Below are 26,404 nucleotides of genomic sequence, written 5' to 3' on the forward strand. Positions count from 1 at the left end.
CGGAATCGCCGTTTACCTTCCCGCCGGAGTGGTACCTATTTATCTACTTGCACTTTGACATGCTTTCAAACTGCTAGGTTGGCAGGAGCAGGGACTGAGCAACGGGAGCGCACCCTGTCGCGGGGATTCGAACCGCGACCTTCTGAGCGGCACGTCCTAGGTTCTGTGGTTTAGACCACAGCGCCACCCGCATCCGTCTGCAGCGTTCTTAGGAGACCCCAATTTCCTTCACAGAGCTTCAATGTCCAGAATTCCCTGGGAAAGAGGTATGGATCATTAAACCATTAAAACTTGTAGTTTTGTGAAGGTGGTAATAGCCTCCTAGCAACCTGCAGCAACCTTAACAAACTACACTTCCCATAATTCTTTGGGGAAGGCGTCTCTGGTATGATACCGCTTTAAATGTATGGTACAGATAGGTCACAGTCCCACAGCAAGAGGGGATTAGGATGAGGAATGCCTCCCTGGTAATTGGGATAATGATATCACAAAGGAGTCAACCAATCATGAATGGATACCTAGTGTTTCTGTCATACATTTAGAAAACTCGCTATAAAGAGCTGGGTACAGGGCACCATGTTAGTTGCAGTTTATTAGAACAAGGCAAATACTAGGATACATAAGTCGTCATAGTTCTTCATTCTCTATTTTAGTTGTTGAAACACTATGTCTATACATCCTAGGTTTTTTCTCCAGTTTACATCACCGGACAAGCAGCTATCAACTTAGCACAATTACATCTTATTTGTCACTTTAGGATCTCAAAATGTTCCCAGACACAAGTTTTGTTTTCTTTAGGCTTTTGCAGTAATATGTAGACCAAAAGACCTGTTAACATTTTTAATGGTAAAAATACAGTAAAAAAAATTCCAACCAGTAGAATGAAAATTGATCATCATACCAATAATAACTTCTTTTACATCTGGTACCCCTGCACTGATTCATCATTATAAATTTGTTAAAGGCACCACACATTAGAATTTTAAAGCAAGTGAGTAACCAAAACTAAGCAACTTTCTATGAGTTCCTTATTGTACAAGCACAAACATTTTTAAGGCAAGTGTTTCATGTGCAAAATACAGAATACAGGTAAAACCAACATTAACATTACAGAGTCTTACACCACCTTCTTGTAATAACATTGGCATCAATACGTACAGTACATTGAAAAACATTTTCTCTAGCAGAGCTCAGGTCTAAGGTTTGCTGCAAATATGGCCCTGATCACAATTAATTTTAACATTTAGATTGTGCCAGCAAAAAACAACAACAGTCACTCTCTTTTTCTTGACTCTTCTTTCAGGAAAGTCCATATCAACTTGTTCACAATGTCAGGCTGATCTTGTTGGAGCCAGTGACTGGCTTCGGACAGAATCGTAAGTCTAAACTGATTTTTTACATAAATCCTTGTGATTTCTGCCATCTCAACCTCCATGAAAGGATCTTTTTCTCCCCACAGCAACAGAGTGGGCATGGTGACCTCATGGTGCTGCAGAGGCAAGCAACTTTAAAAAAAGAAAAGAAAAGAAAGATCTTATTATTTTAAAAATCAGGACAAACGGATCAGGTTTAATTTCATTTCATAGTCTGTCACTCCAATCCACCAAGAGAGATCCAACCTGAAATCAGGCTAACTTGTGTAGCCAGTGTGGACACAGGTCTGTATATATTTCTGCACTGCCATGTTTATCTGGGCCTACCTTCCTTCGATTCAGGCAGGGATACAAAATACAATCTGGGGCTACTACTAGCTTTAATAATAATAATAATAATTTTTATTTATACCCCGCCCTCCCCAGCCAAGGCCGGGCTCAGGGCGGCTAACAACCAATAATAAAAACGAGTTGAATGAATACAACTTAAAAACAAGATTAAAATACAACATTAAAACAATTAAAATGCAGCCTCATCACAGGAGGAGAAAGGAAAAAGAAAGAGGGGGAGGGAATCAAATTGATTCCAAGCCAAAGGCCAAGTGGAACAACCCTGTCTTAAAGGCCCTGCGGAAAGAAATCAGATCCGATTGTGTGATCAGAGTTGGACTGCTCCTTTCTCTCTTGTGGCAATGCATCCCTCATCTGATCAAGAGGGCCTGCGGAAAGAAATCAGATCCGATTGTGTGATCAGAGTTGGACTGCTCCTTTCTCTCTTGTGGCAATGCATCCCCCATCTGATCAAGAGGGTTAGGGAACCCTATGGAGCGGATTTCGGGAGCACATGGGAAGGCAGGAATGGGGAGTGCTAGTTGCACAAGCAGAAGTCCACTAGCCAAGTGTGCCACAATTGGTTATCAGCCTATACCCCTGTTAGCCACACGAGGACACATTTATAAGGAACAAAGGAAAACAGGGCTTTTCTCTTCATATAAACTCATCCCGTATTAAAGGCAAATTAGACTGCAACTTTCAAGTGACATTACTGAAGGGTAGGTGGGTTCGAGCAGGACTCGAGGCCTAGATTCAGCTAAAGAGAATTTAATGACACATCAGGAACAATAATGACAAAAGGGGGCATTTGGCCCAGTATACAGTATTTTTCGCCCTATAGGGCGCACTTTTTCCCCTCCAAAAATGAAGGGGAAATGTGTGTGTGTCCTATGGGGTGAATGCAGGCTTTCACTGAAGCCTGGAGAGCGAGAGGGGTTGGTGCGCACCGACCCCTCTTGCTCTCCAGGCTTCAGGAAGCTATCCGCAAGCCTTGGGAGCCCACGGGAGTTCCTGTTCTGGGGGCTGGGGTCGGGGGAAGCTTGGGCTTCCCCCGCCCCAGCCCCGCGCCTGGGGGAATTTTTTTTTTCTTTATTCCCCCCCCAAAAAAACCCTAGGTGTGCCCTATGGGCCGGTGCGCCCTATAAGGCGAAAAATACGGTATATACCTTAAACCGGCCCAGCCTGCCTGTGATAGGTTGCCTTATGCTGCAACTAGCAAATCACAACACTGGCCCTATCGCAGCAGGGATGGCTGCTTGCCAGCTACCAGCAAATACCATTGGAGCGTTTTAGAATCCTTCCCGTCTTTTCTTCTGCAGCTGAAGGCTCCTGAGCTCCAGGAGACATCAAGGCGTAGGTCTGCAATGGCATGCAAGCAGCCTGGACTTAGCCTATGCTGCATACATAACATTTACCATCCTCCTCCTTTAGATAAATTTCAAATTAAGAAAAGTCATATACCCCCCGGCTGAACATCCATTTCCAAACTAGTTTTGTCCTTCCTCCCCCATGCCCCAGAGGCATTTCAGAGAGTCTGAACTGAGTTTCAAGGTAGAAAATTCACACTAAGGCCACCAAACACTCCCATTTTATCTCTTACAGAGCTTTGAGAAGTGACTGCTATGTTTCTGTATGCATGTATAAAGGTAAAGGGACCCCTGACCATTAGGTCCAGTCGCGACCGACTCTGTGGTTGCGGCGCTCATCTCACTTTATTGGCCGAGGGAGCCATCGTACAGCTTCCGGGTCATGTGGCCAGCATGACTAAGCCGCTTCTGGCGAACCAGAGCAGCACATGGAAACACCATTCACCTTCCCGCTGGAGTGGTACCTATTTATCTACTTGCACTTTGACGTGCTTTCAAACTGCTAGGTTGGCAGGAGCAGGGACCGAGCAACGGGAGCTCACCCCGTCGCGGGGATTCAAACCGCCGACCTTCTGATCGGCAAGTCCTAGGCCCTGTGGTTTAACCCACAGTGTATAGTGCATGGTAATGACTTCTGCACCTAAATTAAGCCATACTCTGTACCCGAACACCTCTAGGTTGTGCTTGTGAACAGTGGCTCATATTATGTGATTGATCAAAGAACAATAGACTGACCTGAAAAGGTTTCTATAGTGATTAATGGGACCGGTTAGTGCACCTGGTTGGGAGAATACATATAGGTAAGCTTCAATATCTTCCGCTGTTAGCCTGCAGCCCTTCCTTCCAATTCCACTTGACTGGCCAGTAAAGAGGCTTTTCAGAATCTATGGCAACAAATAAGTAACAAGAATTAAATCTGTCCAAAATTACTAGACAGTTATCATTCATAAGCACTGTAATTGTCTCTCATTTGCTTTATATTAATTCTTCTGTTATCATACCTCTATTTCCCACCTTCAGAAGTTATGGACAATAAGGTGGCATCAGCCGCCTCAGTGGAAACCCCAACTTTGCAGAAGTACGTGATTTCAAAAAATTAACCCCCAGTTACTGAAGCAAGGTAAGAACAGGCTATGCTGAATAAGTATGGAAGGATATTTCAATTTCAGTTTTCCCAGTTTCTCATTTTTCCCCAATCTGCAATTTTCCACATTTTGCAGCAATTAGCATTTTTTTATTTTAAAAAATCCACACAACACATTTTTATATGCAGTTTTGTCTCACGTACAAATTTTTGTGAGTTTTCCCTAATATAATGCATTTCTGTATATTATTTTCACGAGTACTTTCATTTTTAGGTGCACTTTCCCCATAAATATGTGTCTTTGTAAATACTGGTTGGAGAACTGCATTGCAAAATTGGGGTAAGTGCAAATTTTGAAGGACAGGTCTGTTCCAGTCTGCATGTTGTTTTGGAAACTGCAAAGCTGATAAATGTGGACCAATTCAAATTTCCCTAGCTCTGAAACAGTTCCAAGGTGTTCTGGAACGTGTTGGGGACTGTGGGTTTGTATTCAATGTCGTGCCAAGGAGATCTGTCCATCCCTGGTTGGATGCATTAAAAACATACCTTTCTTTTCTGCGCAGCAATGTTTCCACAAACGATACAAATTCTCTCTCTTGGCACACTTACCTTAAAATCATTTATCGTAAACATAAGTTCAGGAAACCATGGCATTTGGAAGAAGTAGTAGTAGGCAGATTTAATCATTTGTGATGGATGTCGTAGAATGTATTCTTGAAAAGAAAAGACATATTTGGGGTTGGTTTTTTTTAAGCTTGGTGTATTTATTATGGCTTATTTCATATGCTGTGAGGCACTTTGGGCACAATTTTGTGGAAAGGCAAATAAATGATGATGATGATGATGATGATGATGATGATGATGATGAAAAGGGAAACACACCTGTGAATTGAAATGAAAAGCTGAAGATTTCGAGTTATGATAAAATGTTAATATCCTTTTGCACCTAGGAATTAGTAATCTTGCAGACAATCCTATGCACGTTTACCCAGAAAGAAAGTCCAATCACGTTCATGGAGACTTATTCTCTAGGAACTGCACTTCGGATCGCAGCTCGTACACCTTATTTTCTCCTTAATCTTACAGAAGCAGGAGGGAGAGAACACAGAAGTGCTAAGCTTTCGGGAATTTCCGAAAGGTGGTGCTTTGGCCTGGATCATAGGGAACACTTTAAAAAAGCTGGTTTTCACTTTTTGAAATATGGCAACCCTAGGTTCTGCCGACTTGAACCTCCCTTTCATTCTGACCACGTGGGCTATCGATGCCTATTAGTCATGACACTTTGTACTGTATGTTCAGTCTCAGACAGGGTGGATAAAAATCAATGATTTTTTAAAAAAATAAAAAAAGATTTTTAAAAATTTAAATCGGATTTTTAAAATAAATGCTTTTGGAGGAAAAATCTTTCTAAAGATAGCTTTCTATTTATGTTACACTATAGTCCAAAGGCTATTCATCAGGAAATAAGGATTTAAGTTTTTCATGTGTGCTAAAACTCAGTCTAAGTTTTTTTTAAAAAAATTGTTTAACCACATCAGTTAACAAACATAGATACAGATGCTATAATGTTATTGTTTTAGTTAAATAAATTGTTTAAATTGTTATTAAGGAAATGATTGTTTTTCTCCTTCCAATAAAGTACAGCAGAAAAGTTATCCAAATATAAACAGTTAACTTATTAAACCTCACAATAATTTCATAATTATCTGTCTATGTATTTCTAATAGTATAACCAAATCAGTAACTTTTGATATAACTGTAAAAACTACTCTGAAAATTTATTATTCCAAAAATGAAACCCTTCATCTGGTTCTAAATATTAAGATTCTACCAGCAAGAATGAGTCTTTCTATAAAAAGTGATTTAAATTGTGATTTAAATTGATTTGATTTAAATCAAATCCACCCTGGTCTCAGAAGCATTATACCTCTGAAAAGCAGCTGCTGGGAGTCGCAAGTGCTCAGCACTTATGGGTTTGAATAATTCCTATTGGCTACTGGTGAGCCACTGAGTTGAGCAGAATACTGATTTAGATGGGCCTTTGGTATAAACCAACGTGGCTCTTTTTATGTACTTATGTTTCTGAAGAAGTTTGCTCTACCATTTTCTCTAATGGCTTGAGGCACCTGGGTATGTTTATTCTTCCAATTCAAATCCACTCTGTTCTTAACTTGGCACCGGGGCTTGGCACCTCTTTTTCTAGAAAAAACAGCACCTCACATCTCTGCTTAAAGATGAGAATGCTACAGACAGATAGAACATTGGATCCCATCTCCCCAAAAACTTACCTGTAAAAACTGAAGGATGGGGGAAATTCACAACAATCAGCTTCGTCACCATTTCTGGGTAACAAATAGCAGCTAGCCAAGCAATCATTCCACCCCAGTCGTGACCAATCAGCACACACTTGCTGTACCCTGTTATTTAAAAATAGATTTCTGATAGTTGTTTACCAGCAGTTGCATCCAAATATATTATCACATCAAAGGGAATGACAGCAGAAGTTGCAGTATGTCTCAATTACATCCCTGCCCCTCCCAACTCACCCCTTGGCAAATTATTCATACCACGATAGGTGGGTGCTTCTATTAATAAACTGCTTTCAGAATCATGGGATACAACATAGCAACAAGGTGGGAAATTTCTTAAAAGCCCTTTCCCCCCTATTTCGTAACTGGAGTTTATTTATATTCCAGCACGTGTTTTAGAGCAACTTATAAGGTAAAGGAGGGACGCATGTGGTGCTGTGGGTTAAACCACACAGCCTGGGCTTGCCGATCAGAATGTCGGCGGTTCGAATCCCTGTGACGGGGTGAGCTCTTGTTGCTCGGTCCCTGCTCCTGCCAACCTAGCAGTTCGAAAGCACCTCAAAGTGCAAGTAGATAAATAGGTACCGCACTGGCAGGAAGGTAAACGGCATTTCCGTATGCTGCTCTGGTTCGCCAGAAGCAGCTTAGTCATGCTGGCCACATGACCCAGAAGCTGTATGCTGGCTCCCTCGGCCAATAAATCGAGATGAGCGCCGCAACCCCAGAGTCAGTCACGACTGGACCTAATGGTCAGGGGTCCCTTTACCTTTACCTTATGAGGTAAAGGACCCCTGGATGGTTAAGTCCAGTCAAAGGCAACTATGGGGTGCGGCACTCATCTCACTTTTCAGGCCAAGGGAGCCAGTGTTTGTCCGCAAACAGCTTTTCTACTTGCAATGGTGTGCTTTAGAACTGCTAGGTTGGCAGAAGCTGGGACAGAGCAACGGGAGCTCAGTCCATTGTGTGGATTCAGACCAGAGACCTTCTGATCAGCAAGCCCAAAAGGTTCAGTGGTTTAGACAACAGCGCCACCCACGTCCCTTTATCAACTTATAACAAGAAGGGTGGGGGAATAAGGCTGCAATATTATACAACCAGGAAAGAGAGATTTTTAAAAATTACAAGAAAAACGAAGCCCCTTTTACAACCTTCTGTCTTACGGATTGAGATGCTTGCTGTGGTTTCATATCTGTCTGTCGGTCCGACAGATAGAAACGTTTGGCCTTTTCAGACGCTTAACATCTACCTCAATTTACCTTAGGTTCCATATCCCCACAGATATGTGCTTTCTTTCATCGCAAATACAATACTTGCAAGCAACTCATTTGTATGTTGTTTTGTTGAGGGCAGGGATAGTCTTGCTATGTGGAGATGGCCTTCCTTCTTTTCATTCCCTCACATACACAGCTCCTCTTTTGGGGGGGGAGGGGGGCATATCAGAAGACTGTGTTCCAGCGCAGAAGAATGAGACAGCACGACCCTCGAGGAAGCTGAGGGAGAGGAGTTTTTCTCTGCTTAAGCAGCCATCCAAGAATTTATGTAGGTTGGGGAAAGCTGTGGCGCTGGCCATCAAACCAGTAAGTGCCTGTAAACGAATTACAGTCATCTTCCCCATAGAAACTGCATTTGCTCAGGGTGTGGGCGAGAATTGCATTTTCCCATTGGCAACTTAATGCGGATTTGCTGCTGGATAAATTGTAGTTTCCGTGCAACGGGTGGTCTACCTGGAGCAAATGCATTCTGGCTGTCTTTCTACTGGGCTTTATTGTTGAGAAAGACCTTTCCATTTAACTCCCAGCATGTGAGCACTGCATGTGTTGACGCTTTCATTCCGATTCAAGTAAGGAATTTTTGATAAACAGCTCAAGAATCGCAGCTTTTAAAAATCCACACAAATTTCCCTGAATTAAGATTTAAATTAAGAAAAATAGCATGCACTGCACACATGAACAGCCATATTTAAACAAGAATTTGTTAAAGGGGAAATGTTATCGTTCCCCCTTTTAGGATTATTATATGCTGGGCAGCTTGGATGCTATGAACACACCAAGAGACTCCAATATATCCTTTATATCTGTAATCAGACAGTCTAGCTTGTAATTCTCTCTCTGGGCAGGGGCATCGGTTTCTCCGTAACCTCTCAAATCCAAGGCCACAACTCGGTATTCGCTCTTAAATTCCCGCATTTGATGACGCCAGGAGTACCTATTAAAGAAGAAAAATGTTTTACTTCCTAGTATTTTTTTTAACTTAAGGTTGATAAGCTGTTTTACCTTATTTTTAGAAAAGCAGTTCACACCAGAAACATAAAAGATCACAAACCTGAATTCAAGAAAGATGTTATACCAGCATTTTTTATATAAAAAAGAAGAAACAAAAACTGCACAGAAGCAAAAACCCGCAATATTGATCTTGCTGCATCAGATCAAAACAACTCAAAACAAGGTGATACATTCACCGCATCAACAAGGCATCACTTTACCTCACAGAAATACAGAGTTGGATATCATCTAGCCTAACTCCTGTGCCCAATGCAGAATGTAACTACGATGTCCCTACACCTTTAGTAAAGATGTCTTGTTATGGATGCTGAAAGATCATCATTTTTATTTTTATTTTGTAATTTGATTTCCAATGTTAAAAAAGAAAAGAAAGAAAGAGAAACAATAAAGAATAATGATAAAGTTACATCCAGATATCTTACACATTCATGTATTGAGATTACTCTGAATCTCCTGACTTCCTCTCCAACCCATCCATGGGTCCTCTTAATTCTGTTTTCATCTGCATATCAATACTTGTCTAAAATCTTCATCTTCCTAAATTATCTGTAGTTTCCATTACATTACAAATGCATTTAAAACCCTGCTAATGTTTTAACCTGTTTACAATGATTTTGTATATACATTATAAACATTTCCCATACTTTTAAAAAATTTCTTTTCTTCTTGGTTCCTGAGCCTGAGATATCATCATTGGTTAGTTTGATGCACTGTTAATAGCTCAGAATGATCAATGGAAGCTAGTTATAGGAGACAGTCTTCTGATACTTGGGAATCTCTCTCCAGGTAATACTTGCTAGTTTAATACTCCTGATTTGAGTTGTGAGGGGAAGTCATATAGAGAAAGCCTGTACTGTAGTTCATGTGAGGTCAGAAAAGCAGCTTGGAGCCAATTTAATACAGTGGTACCTTGGGTTACATACGCTTCAGGTTACATACGCTTCAGGTTACAGACTCCGCAAACCCAGAACTAGTGCTTCAGGTTAAGAACATTGCTTCAGGATGAGAACAGAAATTGTGCTCTGGCAGCGCAGCAGCAGCAGGAGGCCCCATTAGCTAAAGTGGTGCTTCAGGTTAAGAACAGTTTCAGGTTAAGTACGGACTTCCGGAACGAATTAAGAACTTAGCCCAAGGTACCACTGTAATTTTGAATTTGGAGGTGGGAGGAGACAGCTGCGAGTCGTCTGAAAGCAAAACAACTTTAGAGCCGAGGGCATAGCTGTCAACTTACAGTTTTGAAAATAAGGGACCAGCAGCCTTGAAAATAAGGGACCAGCACCCAAAATAAGGGACCTGCAGCCTCACCTGTTCCAGGCACTCCAGTCTTCCTGTCCTCCTGCAGTCTGGTCAAACTCATGCTGGGTAGCTTCGAGAACACTGTCCAACCAACTTTGTAACCAGAGGTTCAACTGAATAGAATCTGAATCACATGCACCACAAGGCCTATGCAGCCTCAACTTAAGATGGCTCCCCGGCCTGGCTTTGCATTGCAAAGTTTGCAGCAGCACGTGCAACAAAATGGCGTCTAGCATTCAAAAAACCCCTCAGCTTGCATTAACTAGCCACACACAAGGCATGCAAGCTCCACCCCCCAGTCATTCTTAGACTTCTTATTGGGTGAGCAACACAGCCAAGCAACACAGTTGGAGCCCCCCTCCTCCCTGGCCGGCAGGGAGGGAGGGAGAGGAGCTGCTTCCTTTGAAATTTAAGGGACATAATTTAAGGGACATGATTTAAGGGACATTTAAGGGACATCCATCAATAAGGGACAGCAGCGGGACATGGCGCTGGAATAAGGGACTGTCCCTTCAAATAACGGACACTTGACAGCTATGGCCGAGGGGCTTTCTCTGGAAACCTGCGCCATTGTTTGCTGATCTAGCGCTAGGCATATGAGTCTTTGTCTGATACTGATATGCTCTGGTTACCTATTGTGAGGTGGGGAGACCCCAAATGTTCCCAAACATACAGTAAGATTCCAGTACTTGCTCATCGAAAGGAAAATGCTTCATTGCTATACTGTTAACACAGCCACTTCCGTGACTTGCTGCTCCTCTTTGCTCTGCCTCATGAGCTTCTCGTAGACTTTCTGCCATAATCTGGGAAACTGATGCAGCTAGATGTATCCCGTTTGAAGGAGGACATTTCTGGGCCATTGCCTTCCCCTGCCATTTTGCTCTCATGAAATATCTGTATGAGTAAATACAGGAATGAATGTGGCTAAAGTATGTCTTTATAGTAGCCCTGGGCACCTTTAAAAAGGGTACTGAATTGACTTCGATAATGTAAAAATAAAGCTTTCTTTCTCATCTTTTTTGCCTTTTAAAACAACAAACAAACAAACAAACAAACAAACAAACGACTATCTGGACCAGAAGAAATAGGCCTCAGGAGTAATCAGATGGATAAAGTTTGGCTCTTTTTCAGAAGATAAAAAGCAAGAAAACTTGTTTGCTCTCCAGCTCAAAAGAGGATGTAACACATGCAGCAAATTAACGAAATTCTGTGATTTTTTTCCTTCCTGCTGTATTTCTCAATCAGTTCTTCAGTCAATCTCAGCTGTCTCTTATGATGAAGATTAACAGCTGTCAGTGATTTGGTACTTCCATATAATTTCACCAGTAGTACCTGGGTAGAACCACTCAAATGTATTATATTTTAGGAAGTTAATAAGAAAAATGAATTAAATAAGCACAAATAGCCTGAGTTTGAATATTATTCATTTAAACCTATAATTGACTATGACTGGATAACAAAGGGGTCAAGATTAAAAGGATCCTGGAAGGTGCTATATACGGTGTGTGGCAATGAATTCTATTGCAACTAAAGCTAATAATAATGTACTATACATCACCTGGTCATTTAAGCCTATATAACTGCCTTGTTGTTAGCAAGGAGAAGAGACTCACCTACATATAATTATGCCTGTAGAACTATTGAACTTTGACTCTGAAATTTCCAGATTGCACAGGAAAGTATGCAAAGATCTCAATCTTTTCAGCCCAAAGGCACATTGGGAATTTTAAGAAAGTGTTGTGGACATTATTGCAAAGATGGCTACCATGGGGGCATGGTCAGTTGTAAAATGGCAACTGTGGATGTGATTAGTCACAAATGTAACTAGCACAATGAAGCACACCCATTTAATGGAAGGCAAAACCAGGCACAGGAAGCATAAAACCAGGCACAGGTAGACTCCTTTGCGCCTACATTTTTCAGTTCCAGCAGAACACCAGTTTCACAGAAAGCGAGCTCATTATTTTCCCCCAATCACCTCCAAACGCATTCCTCTAAAATTGCTTTGTTCACCCAAGATTAATAGGAAAAGCACCATCTGATAAATTCCTCCCAAATGCATTACTCACCCAGCATCTGCCTCAAGTCAGTTCCTCTTCAGTAAACGGTATGTACACATTAGTAGCTTAAAATGCTGCAATGTCGTTTCCCCTCACTGTGCTTCAAGTCGCACTAACGCTTGCTGCGCACACCAGAGAGGGTGTGGTGGTCGCCCCGAAAGCATTACCTGTTTCGTTCCCCCATGTCTGCAACCCCCTAAACTGCTACTGAAGGAAGGTGTCTTCTGCATGCACGTTACGGCTGAACTTAACTGCGGCTTGAGTTTTCAAGTCGGATGGAAGCTGATTTGAGGGGAAATGCATCAGTTAGGAGTATTTCTCGAGAAACTACAGGATGCATGTATATTGTGGCTGATGTCATGTTCACTCGGTTTTAAGCAGCAGTGGTGGGAGCACACTGGAACCAGAGTAAATGATGATATAAAGTTCAGTGGTACCTCGGGTTACATACGCTTCAGGTTACAGACTCCGCTAACCCAGAAATACCTCGGGTTAAGAACTTTGCTTCAGGATGAGAACAGAAATCGACCGGCAGCAGCGCAGCAGCAGTGGGAGGCCCCATTAGCGAAAGTGGTGCTTCAGGTTAAGAACAGTTTCAGGTTAAGAACGGACCTCTGGAACGAATTAAGTACATAACCAGAGGTACCACTGTAAAGGGACCCCTGACCATTAGGTCCAGTCGTGGCCGACTCTGGGGTTGCGACGCTCATCTCGCTTTATTGGCCGAGGGAGCCGGTGTACAGCTTCCTGGAGAGCCAGTATGGTGTAGTGGTTAATAATAATAATAATAATAATAATAATAATAAATTTTATTTATATCCCGCCCTCCCCAGCCGAAGCCGGGCTCAGGGCGGCTAACAACAATCAAATAATCAAATAATCAAATAATCAAACAATTAAGAGCGGTAGTCTCGTAATCTGGGGAACCGGGTTCGTGTCTCCGCTCCTCCACATGCAGCTGCTGGGTGACCTTGGGCCAGTCACACTTCTTTGAAGTCTCTCAGCCCCACTCACCCCACAGAGTGTTTGTTGTGGGGGAGGAAGGGAAAGGAGAATGTTAGCCGCTTTGAGACTCCTTAAAGGGAGTGAAAGGCGGGATATCAAATCCAAACTCTTCTTCCGGATCATGTGGCCAGCATGACTAAGCCGCTTCTGGCAAACCAGAGCAGCACACGGAAACGCCGTTTACCTTCCCGCCAGAGCGGTACCTATTTATCTACTTTCACTTTGACGTGCTTTTGAACAGCTAGGTTGGCAGGAGCAGGCACCGAGCAACGGGAGCTCACCCCGTCGCGGGGATCCGAACCGCCAACCTTCTGATCGGCAAGTCCTAGGCTCTGTGGTTTAACCCACAGTGCCACCCGCATCCCTTCAAATGATGATATGTACATCCCTTAATCAACACTCATTTCCCCTCTGCCAACCCAACCCACCCCTTTCTCTGCAATCCTCTTTCCCTAATAGCCAACCCTGTCACACAAATCCCAATCTCTTTCCCTAGCTGGGTGTTTCTCACTCACCCGCCCCCCTTCATGGCTGTTTCCCCCCTCTCCTTATGGCCCCTCACATCCCTACTCCCAGGGCCCCCACCTGTCTTCTTCCCATTTTTCACATCCCTTCTTTGCTAGGGATTGAGCAAAGGCTTTTCTGCATACACAGTGTGTGTTATAAAGCTGTGCTTTTCAACTACACAGAAATTTTCTGATATCTAAGACTGGCACATAAAAACACCAACACTCCAAAACACCCAACAATGGACCTTTATAGATCTCTATTTGCATGGAGTTGATCAACATAAAAACCCCCAGATATCTTGACGCAGTATTGCCATCCGTAAATAATGCACAAAGGAGTCTTCTCCATTGCACATTATCTTAAACAAAACTGGTCTGAAAACGCATCCTGTCAGGTGGGTGGCTCAAAGTGCATTCTAAGATGGCTTGGACAAAGAGCTGCCTAATTGCCCATCAGTTTCCATTGTCACTGAACGGCCATGACAAGCTGGGGGACACACCACTTTGAATAATTTAAAATATTTTTAAAAGCTTCGTTAAAAATAGTTTGAAAAGGATCTTGCATCTCTATTCACATCCTAGATATATTTGTAGAAGTGTGCATGCACACGGAAGCTCATACCAATAACAAACTTAGTTGGTCTCTAAGGTGCTACTGGAAGGAAATTTTTTATATTTTCCCCCTTCACATCCTGTTTGCCTTTCTCTCTCTATTATTTTAAACTCTGAATAAATTGTTGGATAGTCCAAAGTATAGATTTTCTTTTCATTGGAGATGCTATTTATTTTGGTGGGTCCAGTTTTCAAAGGCTCCACAGTCCCCCTCTTCTTCCCAAATATGCAGTGCTCAGGAAACACAATGGCGTCTTTTTCAGTCCCACTCCAATTTCCCCAGAGCCCTATTGTTGTTGTTTAAACTGTGAAGCCTGGGCCAATCTCCCTATGAATGCTGTTCATGAGAAGCAAGTCCTATTTTCTGCAAACCCATTTATAGCATATCAGTTATGTAAAATAAATAAATCATACCTATCTCTGGGAGAAGCTTAGAATCTTTCTGTTTCCCTCTCTAAGCACTGGCCAGGCTGCTTTTACCCATAGAAGTGCGTAGTTACCTCAGACAATTCTCTAGACTACCATGAAGGTTCTTCAGACAAGCAAAAGCAAAGGATACCCCAAGCCCAACAGTGTAAATATTTGCGTATTTAGAAAATATGCCAATTATTAGCATATTATTAGCATCTCGCATGTGGCTATAACGTATTTCACAGCATGAAATCTTTATATCTGTTTCCCATCAAACTTATTCCCCATTCATATGTTATTACAGTAGCCAAACTGCTACTAGGAACAAAAACTATATGAGCATCGTGCTACTTGTCCGAAGCTGCACTCTTGAGGTTTGGATCAAGTTTAGCAATAGAGGTAAAGGTTTTTAAAAGCATCAGAGTTTGCCCACTGACTTACACACCCTAATTTCCAAATGATGTTGGACTAGAATCTCAATATCCCCAACCTGCAAGGCCAAGGTCAGGGATGATGGGAGTTTTAGTCCAACCATACCCGAAGAAGGTATTGGCTTGGCTACCTCTGGATTAATTCTTAGACTATCCAATTAACTAGTCAGATCAGAAGCTTCCTTGTGGATGAGATTCCTGCATCACAGGGGTTTGGATCAAATGACCTTTGGCATACCCTTGAACTCTACAATTCTATGATTCTATGATCAAGTCACCACTGCAGTAATGTAAGGATTGAAAACAAACACAATTACATGTACTGCTGGGTAAGTGTTTAATGGTTATTGTATTTGTTTAAAAACCAATAAAAATTTGTTTTTAAAAATAATGTATGAATTGAACCCCGCCCTTCCACCTATGACTTGAGATTATTATTGATTCCCCCCTTTTATTTGTAGTACTGGGTTGTTGTTGTTGTTGTTGTTTTGCAACATTTGTATGACATCCAATTGCATGAAGCTCTCTGGGCAACTTAAAACAAATAAGTATGAAAACAATTTAAATGCAAAATAAGAGCTGAAACCATAAAAATCCAAAGATGAAAACAAGAGCCATCGCACCCCCCCAAGTTAAAACACAGATTTTAAAATTATTTAAAAGCCTGGAGTGAACAGAGAGGATGAAAAGACCACAAGGATGGTTCCAGGCAAATCTCTCTGGGAAGGCTGTTCTTTAGCCAGGGTACCACTATCAAAAAGGCCCTTATCTTGATGGTTATCTGCCTCACTTCATTCAACAGAGTCACTCAGACTTAAGGTTTGGGTAGATACATATGGACTATACATTAAGAAGAAGAAGCAAAGATCACCAGTGTTGAAGCAATGATTCTTCAACATCAACTTTGTTGGACTGGTCATGTTGTGCAGATGCCTGATGATCGTCTTCCAAAGCAACTACTCTATTACGAACTTAAAAATGGAAAGCGTAATGCTGGTGGTCAACAAAAGAGGTTTAAAGACTGTCTCAAGGCAAATCTTTAAAATGTAGTATAAACACTGATAACTGGGAAACACTGGCCTACAAGCGCTCCAGCTGGAGAACAGCTTTACCAAAGGTGTCATGGGCTTTGAAGACACTCGAACACGGGACGCAAGGGAGAAACGTGCTAAGAGGAAGTCACACTTGGCAAATCCACACCATGATCAACTCCTGCCCGGAAACCAATGTCCTCACTGTGGAAGGACGTGTGGATCCAGTATTGGCCTCCAGAGTCACTTACAGACTCATTGTTAAAACCGTGTTTATGGAAGACAATCTTACTCAGCTACGAGTGATTGCCAAAGAAGAAGAAGACATTAAGAGATACTTACAGTCAATGGTGTATGTAATCAGCTAATTTTGCCTTCTCATCTTCTCCGTATCAGTTTATTTTGACTATTTATTTTGTTTGCCCAAACTTTAACCTTGAAACAAGATGCTAACCCATTTTGTAAATATGAGTTACTCTTGCACAACTTGTTTTCACTCTTTAAAAGTGGAAGTTTTTCAGGCACTTTGAAATGCTCTTCAGTGATCATTTCATCTTTTTGTTTCAATAAAAGGCACCAGCATCATAAATACAATCTGCGTAGATAACTATGGTATTTTTAGCTGGAGTACTTTATGCCGTGATTCTCCCACAGTCAATCATACATATTTTTAACCTCATAAATTATTTCAATACTGTATTTAAAAAAATAAAATAGCACCAGTGTGAACTGCGGTGTTATGCTAATGTTGGCCTATATAGCAAATTGTTTACCTTATATTCCATTAAACTAGTTAGATACATAAGCTACAAGCCATATTGTCAACCAGGGATGGTCATCTACCTGGCTGATGAGGCAATTTTATCTGGGCCCTATCAAATTTTAATCAAGTTATGGCCAAATTTCACAAGTAAGGAAGGGGGAAATGCCTTCAAGTCATATGAAACAGAACTATTCCAAACTTTCATTTTATAGCTCACCTTTTAATTTCATACAGGACATCAGATGCAGATATTCAATTGTGAAACCCTTACCAGAAGTTGGCGCCAAGAGGATCAATGTCACCCCACAGTGATGGATCAGAAAACACACTTTCAGACCCACAATTATTGTCTAGACCAGGGTTTCCCAAACTGCTGTTTTTGGACTACACTTCCCATCATCCCTAACCACTGGTCCTGCTAGCTAGGGATAATGGGAGTTGTAGTTCAAAAACAGTGGGAGACTTAAGTTTGGGAAACTCTGGTCTAGGGAATAAAGTAGCCCCAGAGAACCAGAGTCTTCCCTGTGTTTTGCTCCCGCTGACGTCACTTCCAACATCTTAGCCGGCTTGTTGGGGGTACGAATTAATGCAGCACAGCATGGGGAGGTAAATGTTTAGGTGAAGTGGGTGAGTTTTGCTCCCATCCCCATGCACTCCAATTTGACCTGGTGGGACGCTGGAGCATGGAACAAGGGTGTGAGGTTATGAACTGTCCAGGGCAAATATGTACCTGTTTCTCCGTTTTAAAGTTGCTGGAATCATTAAAGGTTGTAACTTTATAATTTGGTCAGGGACAGCCAATTTAGGTATTTCACTTCCACAATATAGCGGCAAACATAGGGTGCCTCCGGAGTGTCACTATTTTGCAACAAATCCGTTTTTGAGAAAATCAGTGGTCTGGAAAGTGAAACGCACTAAAAAGTGGAGAAGAATGACTTAACAGGAAGATGTATAAACACCCCGTAAATCAGAATGGATGTAGGACAAATGCTTGCTGTTGTATAACTGCCCTGGAAACAAATAAACACAAATGCTCAGTAAAGATCGGCTATAATGTAACCTCCGCATAATCTTTACAAGCAAATCAGGATGAACACTCAATAAACAGGTTGTCCAGAGTGGCCCATAGATCCTCACCTTCAAGCATACACACATATTTGGTTTGGCCCCTAGGCTGGTAGAAGATCAGTTCCTGATTAACTGGTAGATACTTTAGTATCTTTCTTTAAAGTATTTGCTGGTATTTGGAATGCCCGACTTTTTTTTCTTTTTTTTAAAACTTAGAATGAAGTTTTCCATTGTATAAAAAAGAATAGCAACATGACTTTGGTTAATATATGATAGAAAATGCTATCCGCAACCCCTTCATGTTTGCTCTCTTATTTAAGTTTGTATTACTTCGTATCTTATTATTATGTTTCTTAGGAATGCAGATTGATAGATTTATGGAAAAGAAGGTAACTTTTAATATGTTAGAACACAAATGGTAAGTTGGTGCCCTGTTTTCTCTGACTTTCCTTTCCTTTGTTACAACGTAAGATTTTTTAAAAAATGTTTTCTCTTTAATAAAAATGAAAAACAAAACAAATTTTGGACAGTAAATACTTTACATTTGAAGCTATAGCCTTTTGTGGCATTTATAAAGCCATAGGAGCCAACTCCTAGGGGCTTCGCCCCCCAATAAAATATTTTGGGGGGCTGCTCCCCCAAACTGATGGGCATTGCCATTCAAATGGTGTGTATGCACCACATCATGTGGTTGATTATGGGGGGATTACTGCCCCCCAATATTTTACTCAAGTTGGCACCCCTGTATAAAATATAACTAATAGGGCAAAATCCACAGAAAAAGTGAATTGGAGTCATATAACCAAACAACAGCGCAGGAACGGTGCTCTTCCAGAGATGTTGCTGGGATACAACTCCCTTCATCTCTGACCACTGGCCGTGTTGGGTGGGAATGATGGGAGATGAACTCCAGCAACACGTGGAAAGCCATGGGTCCCCCATCCCTGCAAAACAACTTTGATAAGGTTTAATTTGCACTCCTATACACACTGACCTTGATTGCCTTTCAAGTACACATACACATGTCAAATTTTCAGGTAGCGGGTAGACAATTAGGATTTAGGTCCCTGTCTGCTATGTGCAACATGTATGGGTAATACCAGTTACCATGCCTTGATCAAGGCATGTATGATACAATAGCTACTAATTTAAGTGTTCTTGGACAAAAGCAGGATACAGATTCATAGGTGCTGATTCCTAGGGGCTGAGGCAGTTTCCCACCCCCCCAAATGTTGGGTTGGTTTTTTTTTAAGGGGACTGGGCCCACCTCAATGTTCAGACATCGCACGATGTCCCGTTGGGACTCCCCAATTGTCAAGGGAAGCTGGTGCCTCTGTACAGATTAATAATAACTATAACGAAACACACATGGGTATTGATCTTGCATATGTAGTTCATAAACAGAAGCATATGTGGCATAAAACTAACATAAAGGAAGAGTTTTACCAGAACTCCGGAAAGCCATGAAGAAGCAGCATAAGCGGCTTGCCCCTCTCTCCAGCAGCCACATAGTGGAATCTTAACCCGGAATCCTGGAAGTGAAAGAGAAGACAAGTTGTGTTTTTATATTCACCGATGAATGTTCAGGTATGGAGAAGAGCTTTGTTCAAAGGATAGCTTGAATTTCGTGCTTCTCAAGAGTCACACGGAAAGTTGCAGCAGTCCAGTATTTTTCTGCATTCATAAGACCACTCGCATGCCATCATGTTTTCTTTCAACTCGCTCCCTTTCATTTCTTGATGGGTTCGGCTGCATTATCACTGAAGGTGCAGTTATAAACAAGAATACAATGCATCACCAGTTTAAAAGCTTCAGACCGATGAAAAGAGGGCCTCCAATTACCTGAGCAGTGGTCTTTGTAAAATGTTAATTATTTTCTAATGTAAGTACTTTCAGAATGGGTGGCAGGTAGGCAACTTCTGAGATCTTTCTCCTCTCTCACACACAGAAAGGAATAGGAATATAGAAAGCTGCTTTATACTGAATCAAATCATTAGTCTGGTAGCTCAGTACTGTCGTACCTCGTAAGTCAAATGCCTTGCGACTCAAACGTTTTGGCTCCCGAACGCTGCAAACCCGGAAGTGAGTGTGTGAACGTTCTTTGGAACCCGAATGTCAGACGTGGGTTCCGTGGCTTCCAATTGGCTGCAGAAGCTTCCTGCAGCCAATTGGAAGCCACGCCTTGGTTTTTGAACCTTTTGCAAGTCGAATGGACTTCCGGAATGGATTCTGTTCGGCTTCTGAGGTACGACTGTACCAGCAGTGGCTCTTTGGGAAGGGATGTCGAACATGAGACCTTCTGTGTGCGTTCTGCCCTTCCCCTTGGTGCCTAGTGTGGCACATGAGGTCACCATCCAAAATAAACCCTGAAAATATATGCACAGTATTAGTTAAGATTTCTCTAACCGGCTGACCGTTCTAATATTCACACCAGGCTCTCCATCACATGGCATCGGACTGGTCAAACTTACTTGAGAGCACACTGTCCCCACCTCCAGGAATATTTGCCGTCTGTCTGCACCTTAGCAGGACTATTTCACAACTCCTTGTTTTATGGATTCTTGTGCTATTTGTGGATGTGCATCCAGATATTTCCAAGGAGAGTGGAGGAGCATGGGAGGAACAGAGGAGGAGGAACGTGGGGAAGTTCCACTTTATGGCGACTTTGCACAAATCAAGCAAGCACTTAAAAGGATTTATGCAGTTCCTTGTTTCTGGTTCAGGCAGGGATGACAGGCAACACCTGGAAAAGAGAGCTAATTGGAGCTTGTTATGAAATATGCTGCAGACACCTGTCCTCTGTCGCCTTATCAGGAGCATTGGCTTCTGCAAAATTAAGACAGTGTGTACGTACCCTAGGTCGGACACTGCAACTGTACAGGCTTTCCGCCGAAGCCTTAATAGGGCCATAGTGGTGTCAGGCAAACTTCTACTTCAACCGGTTGTCACATTACTTCTCATACTATTTCAGATCAACAAACAAGCTCTCTGCTGAGAGTGCTAATAAGGACACCAGCCAGGCGCTGTGGATCCTTGTCTGTTAGCAACTATCTTGAGAGCCTCTCTTCATTTCATGCTTGACATCAGCCAGCTGTGAGAGGCGAACACTCAGCTGCAGTGCAAGAAGATGGCTCCGGATAATTGAGAGAGGTTGATGTGGCTGCCGCTTCATTATTCTGAAGTCGTGGTAAAATGAATCCTGTGGCAAAATTGCTAAAGCGCTTGGGAACTAAGGTTTCTCTAAGCAGTAAAGCCAAGGACATCTTAAAGCCAGTGTATATATGACCTGGCTTCTCCTCACTCCCTCACAGCTGGATTGTGAAGATGTTGCAGATTCCTCACAGTAGTAAAGGGAAGCTCTGCTCATGTTGGTGGACCACATGAGCTGTCCCATCAGCCCCAACCTTCATGGCCAATGGTGAGGAACGGTGGGGATTGTTGTCCAGCAATATTGGGTCACAGGTTCTCTGCCCTCCAGTTATTCCTTCGCAGAACAACAATTCCCAGAGTAGGAAAAGCCATGCTTGCTAAACTAATTTAATCATAATCTGATCCTTCCTCCTTATACGTACTTAATTAATTAATTCTATAAATATTCTTGGAACTAATGGAATAAGCTGTTATCAAGGAAAAAAACCACGCAAAACAGAAGTGACACAAAAATTTTCTTCTCCAGCTGAAGAGCTCTAAACATTATCTTTTGACAAACATTTCCCTCTCCATGCAGAAAGCAACTCTGTCAGGAGCTGATTGGCTAGTATCTGTGATGTTGTGCATCTGCCCCTCCCATCTCCAAAGCTGTTTTGCAGCAAACAAAAATTCACACTGTATTTTTCCTTTTTTGCATTTATGGACCACTTTTCATCACCTCGTGTTCACAGAGTGGATTCCAACAGATACATAAAACAACTCATTAAAATTTAAATTCATTATCTAGCAGAACAATACAAAACAATTTCATAAAGCAATCCAACAAAACATGCAAAGGCCTAAGAAAGTAAGTGTGTGTTTTACCAAGCAATGGAAGCAGTGTTGTATTCATCCATGCTTCCAGGAGGGCTGGGGAGGATTCTGTAGCTGGGGCACCACCACAGAGAAGGCCCTATCCCACCCACAGCATGAGCAGCCCAGACTGACTGATATGGGGAACGGTGTTTCATGCCTTTATTCAATGAATTAATATTCAAGAGGCACTTAATTTATTTTACAAAAAAAGTCAGTAGGCCTGAAGTGCCATTGCAAGACAGATGATGAGATTGATGGCCAAATCAACATGCAATTAGCTGATAAAGTATGCAGCAGCAGCATCTTATGAAGTAATTCACTGGAGACAGCCAGTGTGCGCTTCTGAATACTGCTGCATGTGAGAGGACACCCAGCACCTTTCCCCGAGGACAAAATGAGGCAGTGGTGGAGGTATGTGGTCATAGTGCCGACTCTCTGGGATCCTGGGGTGCCTAAGCACCCACAAAATTCCCCAGGAAGGGGCCGAGCACCCACAAATTTCGGCTCCAGGGCCATGCACACTATATGGTACCCACAGCCCCTGGCACCCACGGTTGTGGGTCCAAGCTGGCACTCCCGCAAGTGGTGCTTAACTTGACACTGTGCTGGTTTTATGGCTGCCAAGTGCCTAGCAGTTCTGCCACAAGAACAAACCATGGCAAGTTCTATTTAACGGCACACTTGTACTCACTCAAACAGGGTGCTTCCTGGAGATGGGACTGTCCCAGCCTTGCAGCCCAGCCACCCTTCTAGAGAGAGGTTCTCCTTCATCTTACTCTTATGGCTACAAAACTTGCTTTGTTCATTTCAGAGCAAGGGAAATAAATTGCCATGCAAATTTGTTTGCATCGGGTTCTAGATATTGGCATATGTCCTAAGTTTTAGAATAATAGCCACATGACTCGCTGTTAAATACTTTATCGCCATAAATAAAACTTGCTTGATTTTAGATGTACATGAAAAGAGCTTCTCACTAAAATTTCAAGTTAGCTATGGTTTTATAGATTGAGCATAGATTTCTATTCTTTCGTTTATAGGAATTTTCTCCACAGCCATTACGTCTACATAATTTATTTCTATTGTAGTTAAGAGTACTTAACTACCGCTAACTGACTGGGTGGGTAATTCAATTTAAAGTATCAACAGTGCTTTTACATACCTTACAATGCTTTGATATATACTGCTAATTCATTTTCTTAGGGAAAATTTCAACGGCATTATAGAAATTAAGTGCATATCGAAGTTCCAACTCTGCAATATATTTTTCTTCCAATGTTTCACAACAAGCACGTGAAGTTCTTAACGGGAGTCATTATCGTCAGTGCCGCTGCATTTCAAGCTCTTTCCAACAAACTGCAAGGAAACTCGCAAATCTAACTTTTCCAGATACATCTGATCTCATGTCCTGTTTGTGGTCTACCCAAAAGCACTTTGTCCTGAATGGGCAGGGCTCTTCTAAGTTTCCTTCCTTCCTTTTGGTAGTGGATCAATGCATGGAAAGATACAGTTTCAGAACCATTTAAAGGACAGAACCGCTTGCTACACAGGACACGGGATGTCACTGAAAGTGGATTCCATGTGCCAAGTTCTCCCCCACCCCATTGTGTAGAATTCTTTTATCCCATGTTGGGATCCTCACATCTGAATTGGCTCACATCATTTGGTTGGTGCTGGCGGGGTGGGGGAAGCCATACAGCATGCTAATATCATGGCAAAGAGTAACCGATTCTATACATTAGCAGTCAGAGAGGAAAAAATCAACATGAGGAAGTTCTGGTTTGTGCCTCCCTAATATTCGTATGCAATGTGGAATTCTACTTAAGCACTATCCATGCATCAAGCCGTTGGAAGATGCTTGAAAGAGTTGGGTAGGTTGGGTAGGTTTGGCAGGAAAATATTAAGGTGAGGCATGATGGGGGCCAATATCTGAAGGGGTGTCGAGCACACCATGATCTCTGATGCTCTATGGGGTAGGACTAGAACCAGTGGGGTGGATTGGATCTGATGACCAACTAGCTTTGCCATTCTGACCTACCTTGTATTTCTTTTCAATAGGCAGGAGCATGTCATATCTTCATTCTGCACAGCTCCTGGGAACACTAATGGGCTACTTTTTATTAATGAGAAAATGAAGCCTGCAAACAATTGTAGATGAGTATAGTGCATCTTCTATTTATCATTTTGGAAGGGCAAAAGAATCAATAAACTAGTCCCACCAATGTCCTTCTTCCCTGAGTTGATGGTGCTGAGTTGATGAATCCGGGGCAAGTCAGAGATATGAATGCTGCTGAAGCAATTTGGGACCTGGAATCAAGGACATGGCCTCTGCACTTCAAAGATGACATTTGATTCACGAGCCACCACAGTTTCTGCCTTGAGACTAGACAATTTTGACTCCCCCCAGTGTGGGCTCGCAGACCTTTCTGTGTGCATGCTGGAAGAGTGTACCTACTCTCCAAGCATTTTTAAAATTACAAATAAATCTGATTAAAGAAAGATCCACCACTGCCTTCTCACCAAAACGTTCTGCCCCAGATACCACATATGGACCGGATACTGGACTTTTACTCGGTGCCTGCAGAGATTAAGAGGATCGGGCAAACCAGGAGTTAGGTTAAGCACCCAGACTTTTTCCTGAAGCAAGGTTGAGTAGCGTGTTTGCAAATCACCTTGAATGCATTGCCTCTCATGTCTGCACACTGGTTGCTTATATTCGCATTTCCTCTCAAGGCTTTCTCTCTCTTGGGGGGGGGCAGGGGGCGTCTGTTCCAGACAGGAATGTCGAAACCAAGTCACACACAATGGCTTTGTACCCATCATGACCCACACAGATCATGACCTGCTGTAGGTTTTGGCACATCGCAACCAGACAAAACGCGTGGTCCGTCAACACCAGGACACACCAGAGAGCTCGCTTGGACTTATTCTCACTGTTCGCATCTCAGAAATGGACTGCTGCTTGCAAGCCCGCCTCCTCCATAACGCCCCCTGCCTCCCCAAATTTATATATGTTGTGTGTGTGTGCGCGCACAGGATGACATGTGTGTGCACCCATCTATCTGCAGCAATGTGTGTGTTTGTGGAGCAAACACAACCCTTTCTATGGGCTGCATCCTGCCTTGTTTTCCAGCAGCGACAGAACTGGGAAGGAGGGAAGGAAGGAGAAAAAGAGAGGGAGGGAGAGGAAGAAAGCAAGGCAAGCCTCTTTCTGCCTGTGCTTGTCCTTTCCCACGAAGAGGGCGATCGAGTGCCCCCTTTGCCCTGGGCAGCAGAAGCGAGGCTCCCTCCCCGCAGACACGCAGACCCCGCAGCTCGTGAGGACGGCGCCGTCCCTCCCCGCAAGCTCCTGTTTACCTTGATCCGGACATAGCAGTGAGTCCCCCAGCAAGGGTCGTTGAGGCAGCCCGGCGGGTTCTCCCGGATGAGCCACTGGAAGGTCTTGGCCGGCCTCGTGCCGAGGCTCCACAAAAGTTTCAGCAGCTCCCTGCAGGCGCACAGGCCGCAGTAAGCGTACACGAGAGCCCAGAAGAGCACGGACCGGAGTGTCACCATCAGCCGGCCGGGGAGGATGGCCAGCCCGGGGGAGAGCGAGGCGACGAGGCACGAAGCGGGAGAGGCGACTCGCGCTCTCGATCTCTCCATCCGCCGCCGCCCCCCCTTCAGCGGAGGAGAGATGGGCTGCGCCAGCGGGAGGCACGAACCGACGAGGGCATCGCGAGGACCGAACCAGATGGAGAGACGGGGGGAGGCGGGAGGGAGGCGAAAGAGACCGAGGAGGAGTCCCGCGCTTCTGCCGGCGCGCACGTCGCCTCCAGCCCGCGGCCCTCGCTCGGCTCGCCGAAGGAAGGCTCAGAGGGGCGCCGCGCACGCGGAGGATCGGCTCGCACGTGCACAGGCGCGTCACTTGGCCGCAGACCGGCTGCACGTGTGAAGGGGGGCCGTTACGTGTCGCGTGTGCGTTCATAATAATAATAATAATAACAACAATACTGCTTTTCATTCAGTGTATTTTGCGTCGTCGCGCTTCGTGGGGGGTTATTCGGCGGTGATCCGCAGGAGCCAGCTCCCTGGGGTCAACTCTGCCCCTCCAATAAAATACTTGTGGGGCTCCAGCCCCCCACCCCCAGTTCATGGGCATCGCCATTCAAATGGTGTGCGTGTACCATGTCATGTGATCGATTCTGTGGGGTGCGGCTTACCTGGTGTCCCCCCAACCCCAATATTTGATATTCAAGTTGACACCCCTGTTACCGTGTATCATCATCATATTAACAACAACAACATTTATTGAGGGCGGGGCAGCCCTTTAACTTCACTGTTGGCCTGGCCCAGCGAACTACAGTGGTGCCTCGCAAGACGAAATTAATTCGTTCCGCAAGTTTTTTCTTCTTGCGAGTTTTTCGTCTTGCGAAGCACGGTTTCCCATAGGAATGCATTGAAAATCAATTAATGCGTTCCTATGGAG

General features: G+C 43.3%; 1 protein-coding gene across 1 annotated transcript; it reads right to left on the reverse strand.

Moving 5' to 3' along the window:
* Positions 1-565: 565 nt before the first annotated feature.
* EPHX4 (epoxide hydrolase 4) lies at positions 566-25,798 on the reverse strand. Its single transcript, XM_053391782.1, has 7 exons — positions 25,294-25,798; positions 19,381-19,466; positions 8,514-8,671; positions 6,446-6,574; positions 4,767-4,870; positions 3,809-3,957; positions 566-1,505 (listed from the first exon to the last, which is right to left on the reverse strand). Exons 1-7 carry the CDS (start codon positions 25,579-25,581, stop codon positions 1,274-1,276), a joined length of 1,146 nt encoding a protein of 381 aa, XP_053247757.1. The 5' UTR covers positions 25,582-25,798; the 3' UTR covers positions 566-1,273.
* Between the last annotated feature and the right edge of the window lie 606 nt (positions 25,799-26,404).

This window comes from Podarcis raffonei, chromosome 6, assembly GCF_027172205.1.
Source record: "Podarcis raffonei isolate rPodRaf1 chromosome 6, rPodRaf1.pri, whole genome shotgun sequence".
Classification (NCBI taxonomy): Eukaryota; Metazoa; Chordata; class Lepidosauria; order Squamata; family Lacertidae; genus Podarcis; species Podarcis raffonei.

Bases quoted from the DNA above. Each gene is read 5' to 3' on its own strand.
- EPHX4 (XM_053391782.1), bottom strand. From the start codon at position 25,581: ATGGAGAGATCGAGAGCGCGAGTCGCCTCTCCCGCTTCGTGCCTCGTC. The intron at 19,467-25,293 runs GTAAACAGGAGC...TTTCACTTCCAG, and splicing joins ACTGCTATGTCCGGATCAAG to GATTCCGGGTTAAGATTCCA. The intron at 4,871-6,445 runs GTAAGTTTTTGG...TTTCTTTTCAAG, and splicing joins CCATCCTTCAGTTTTTACAG to AATACATTCTACGACATCCA.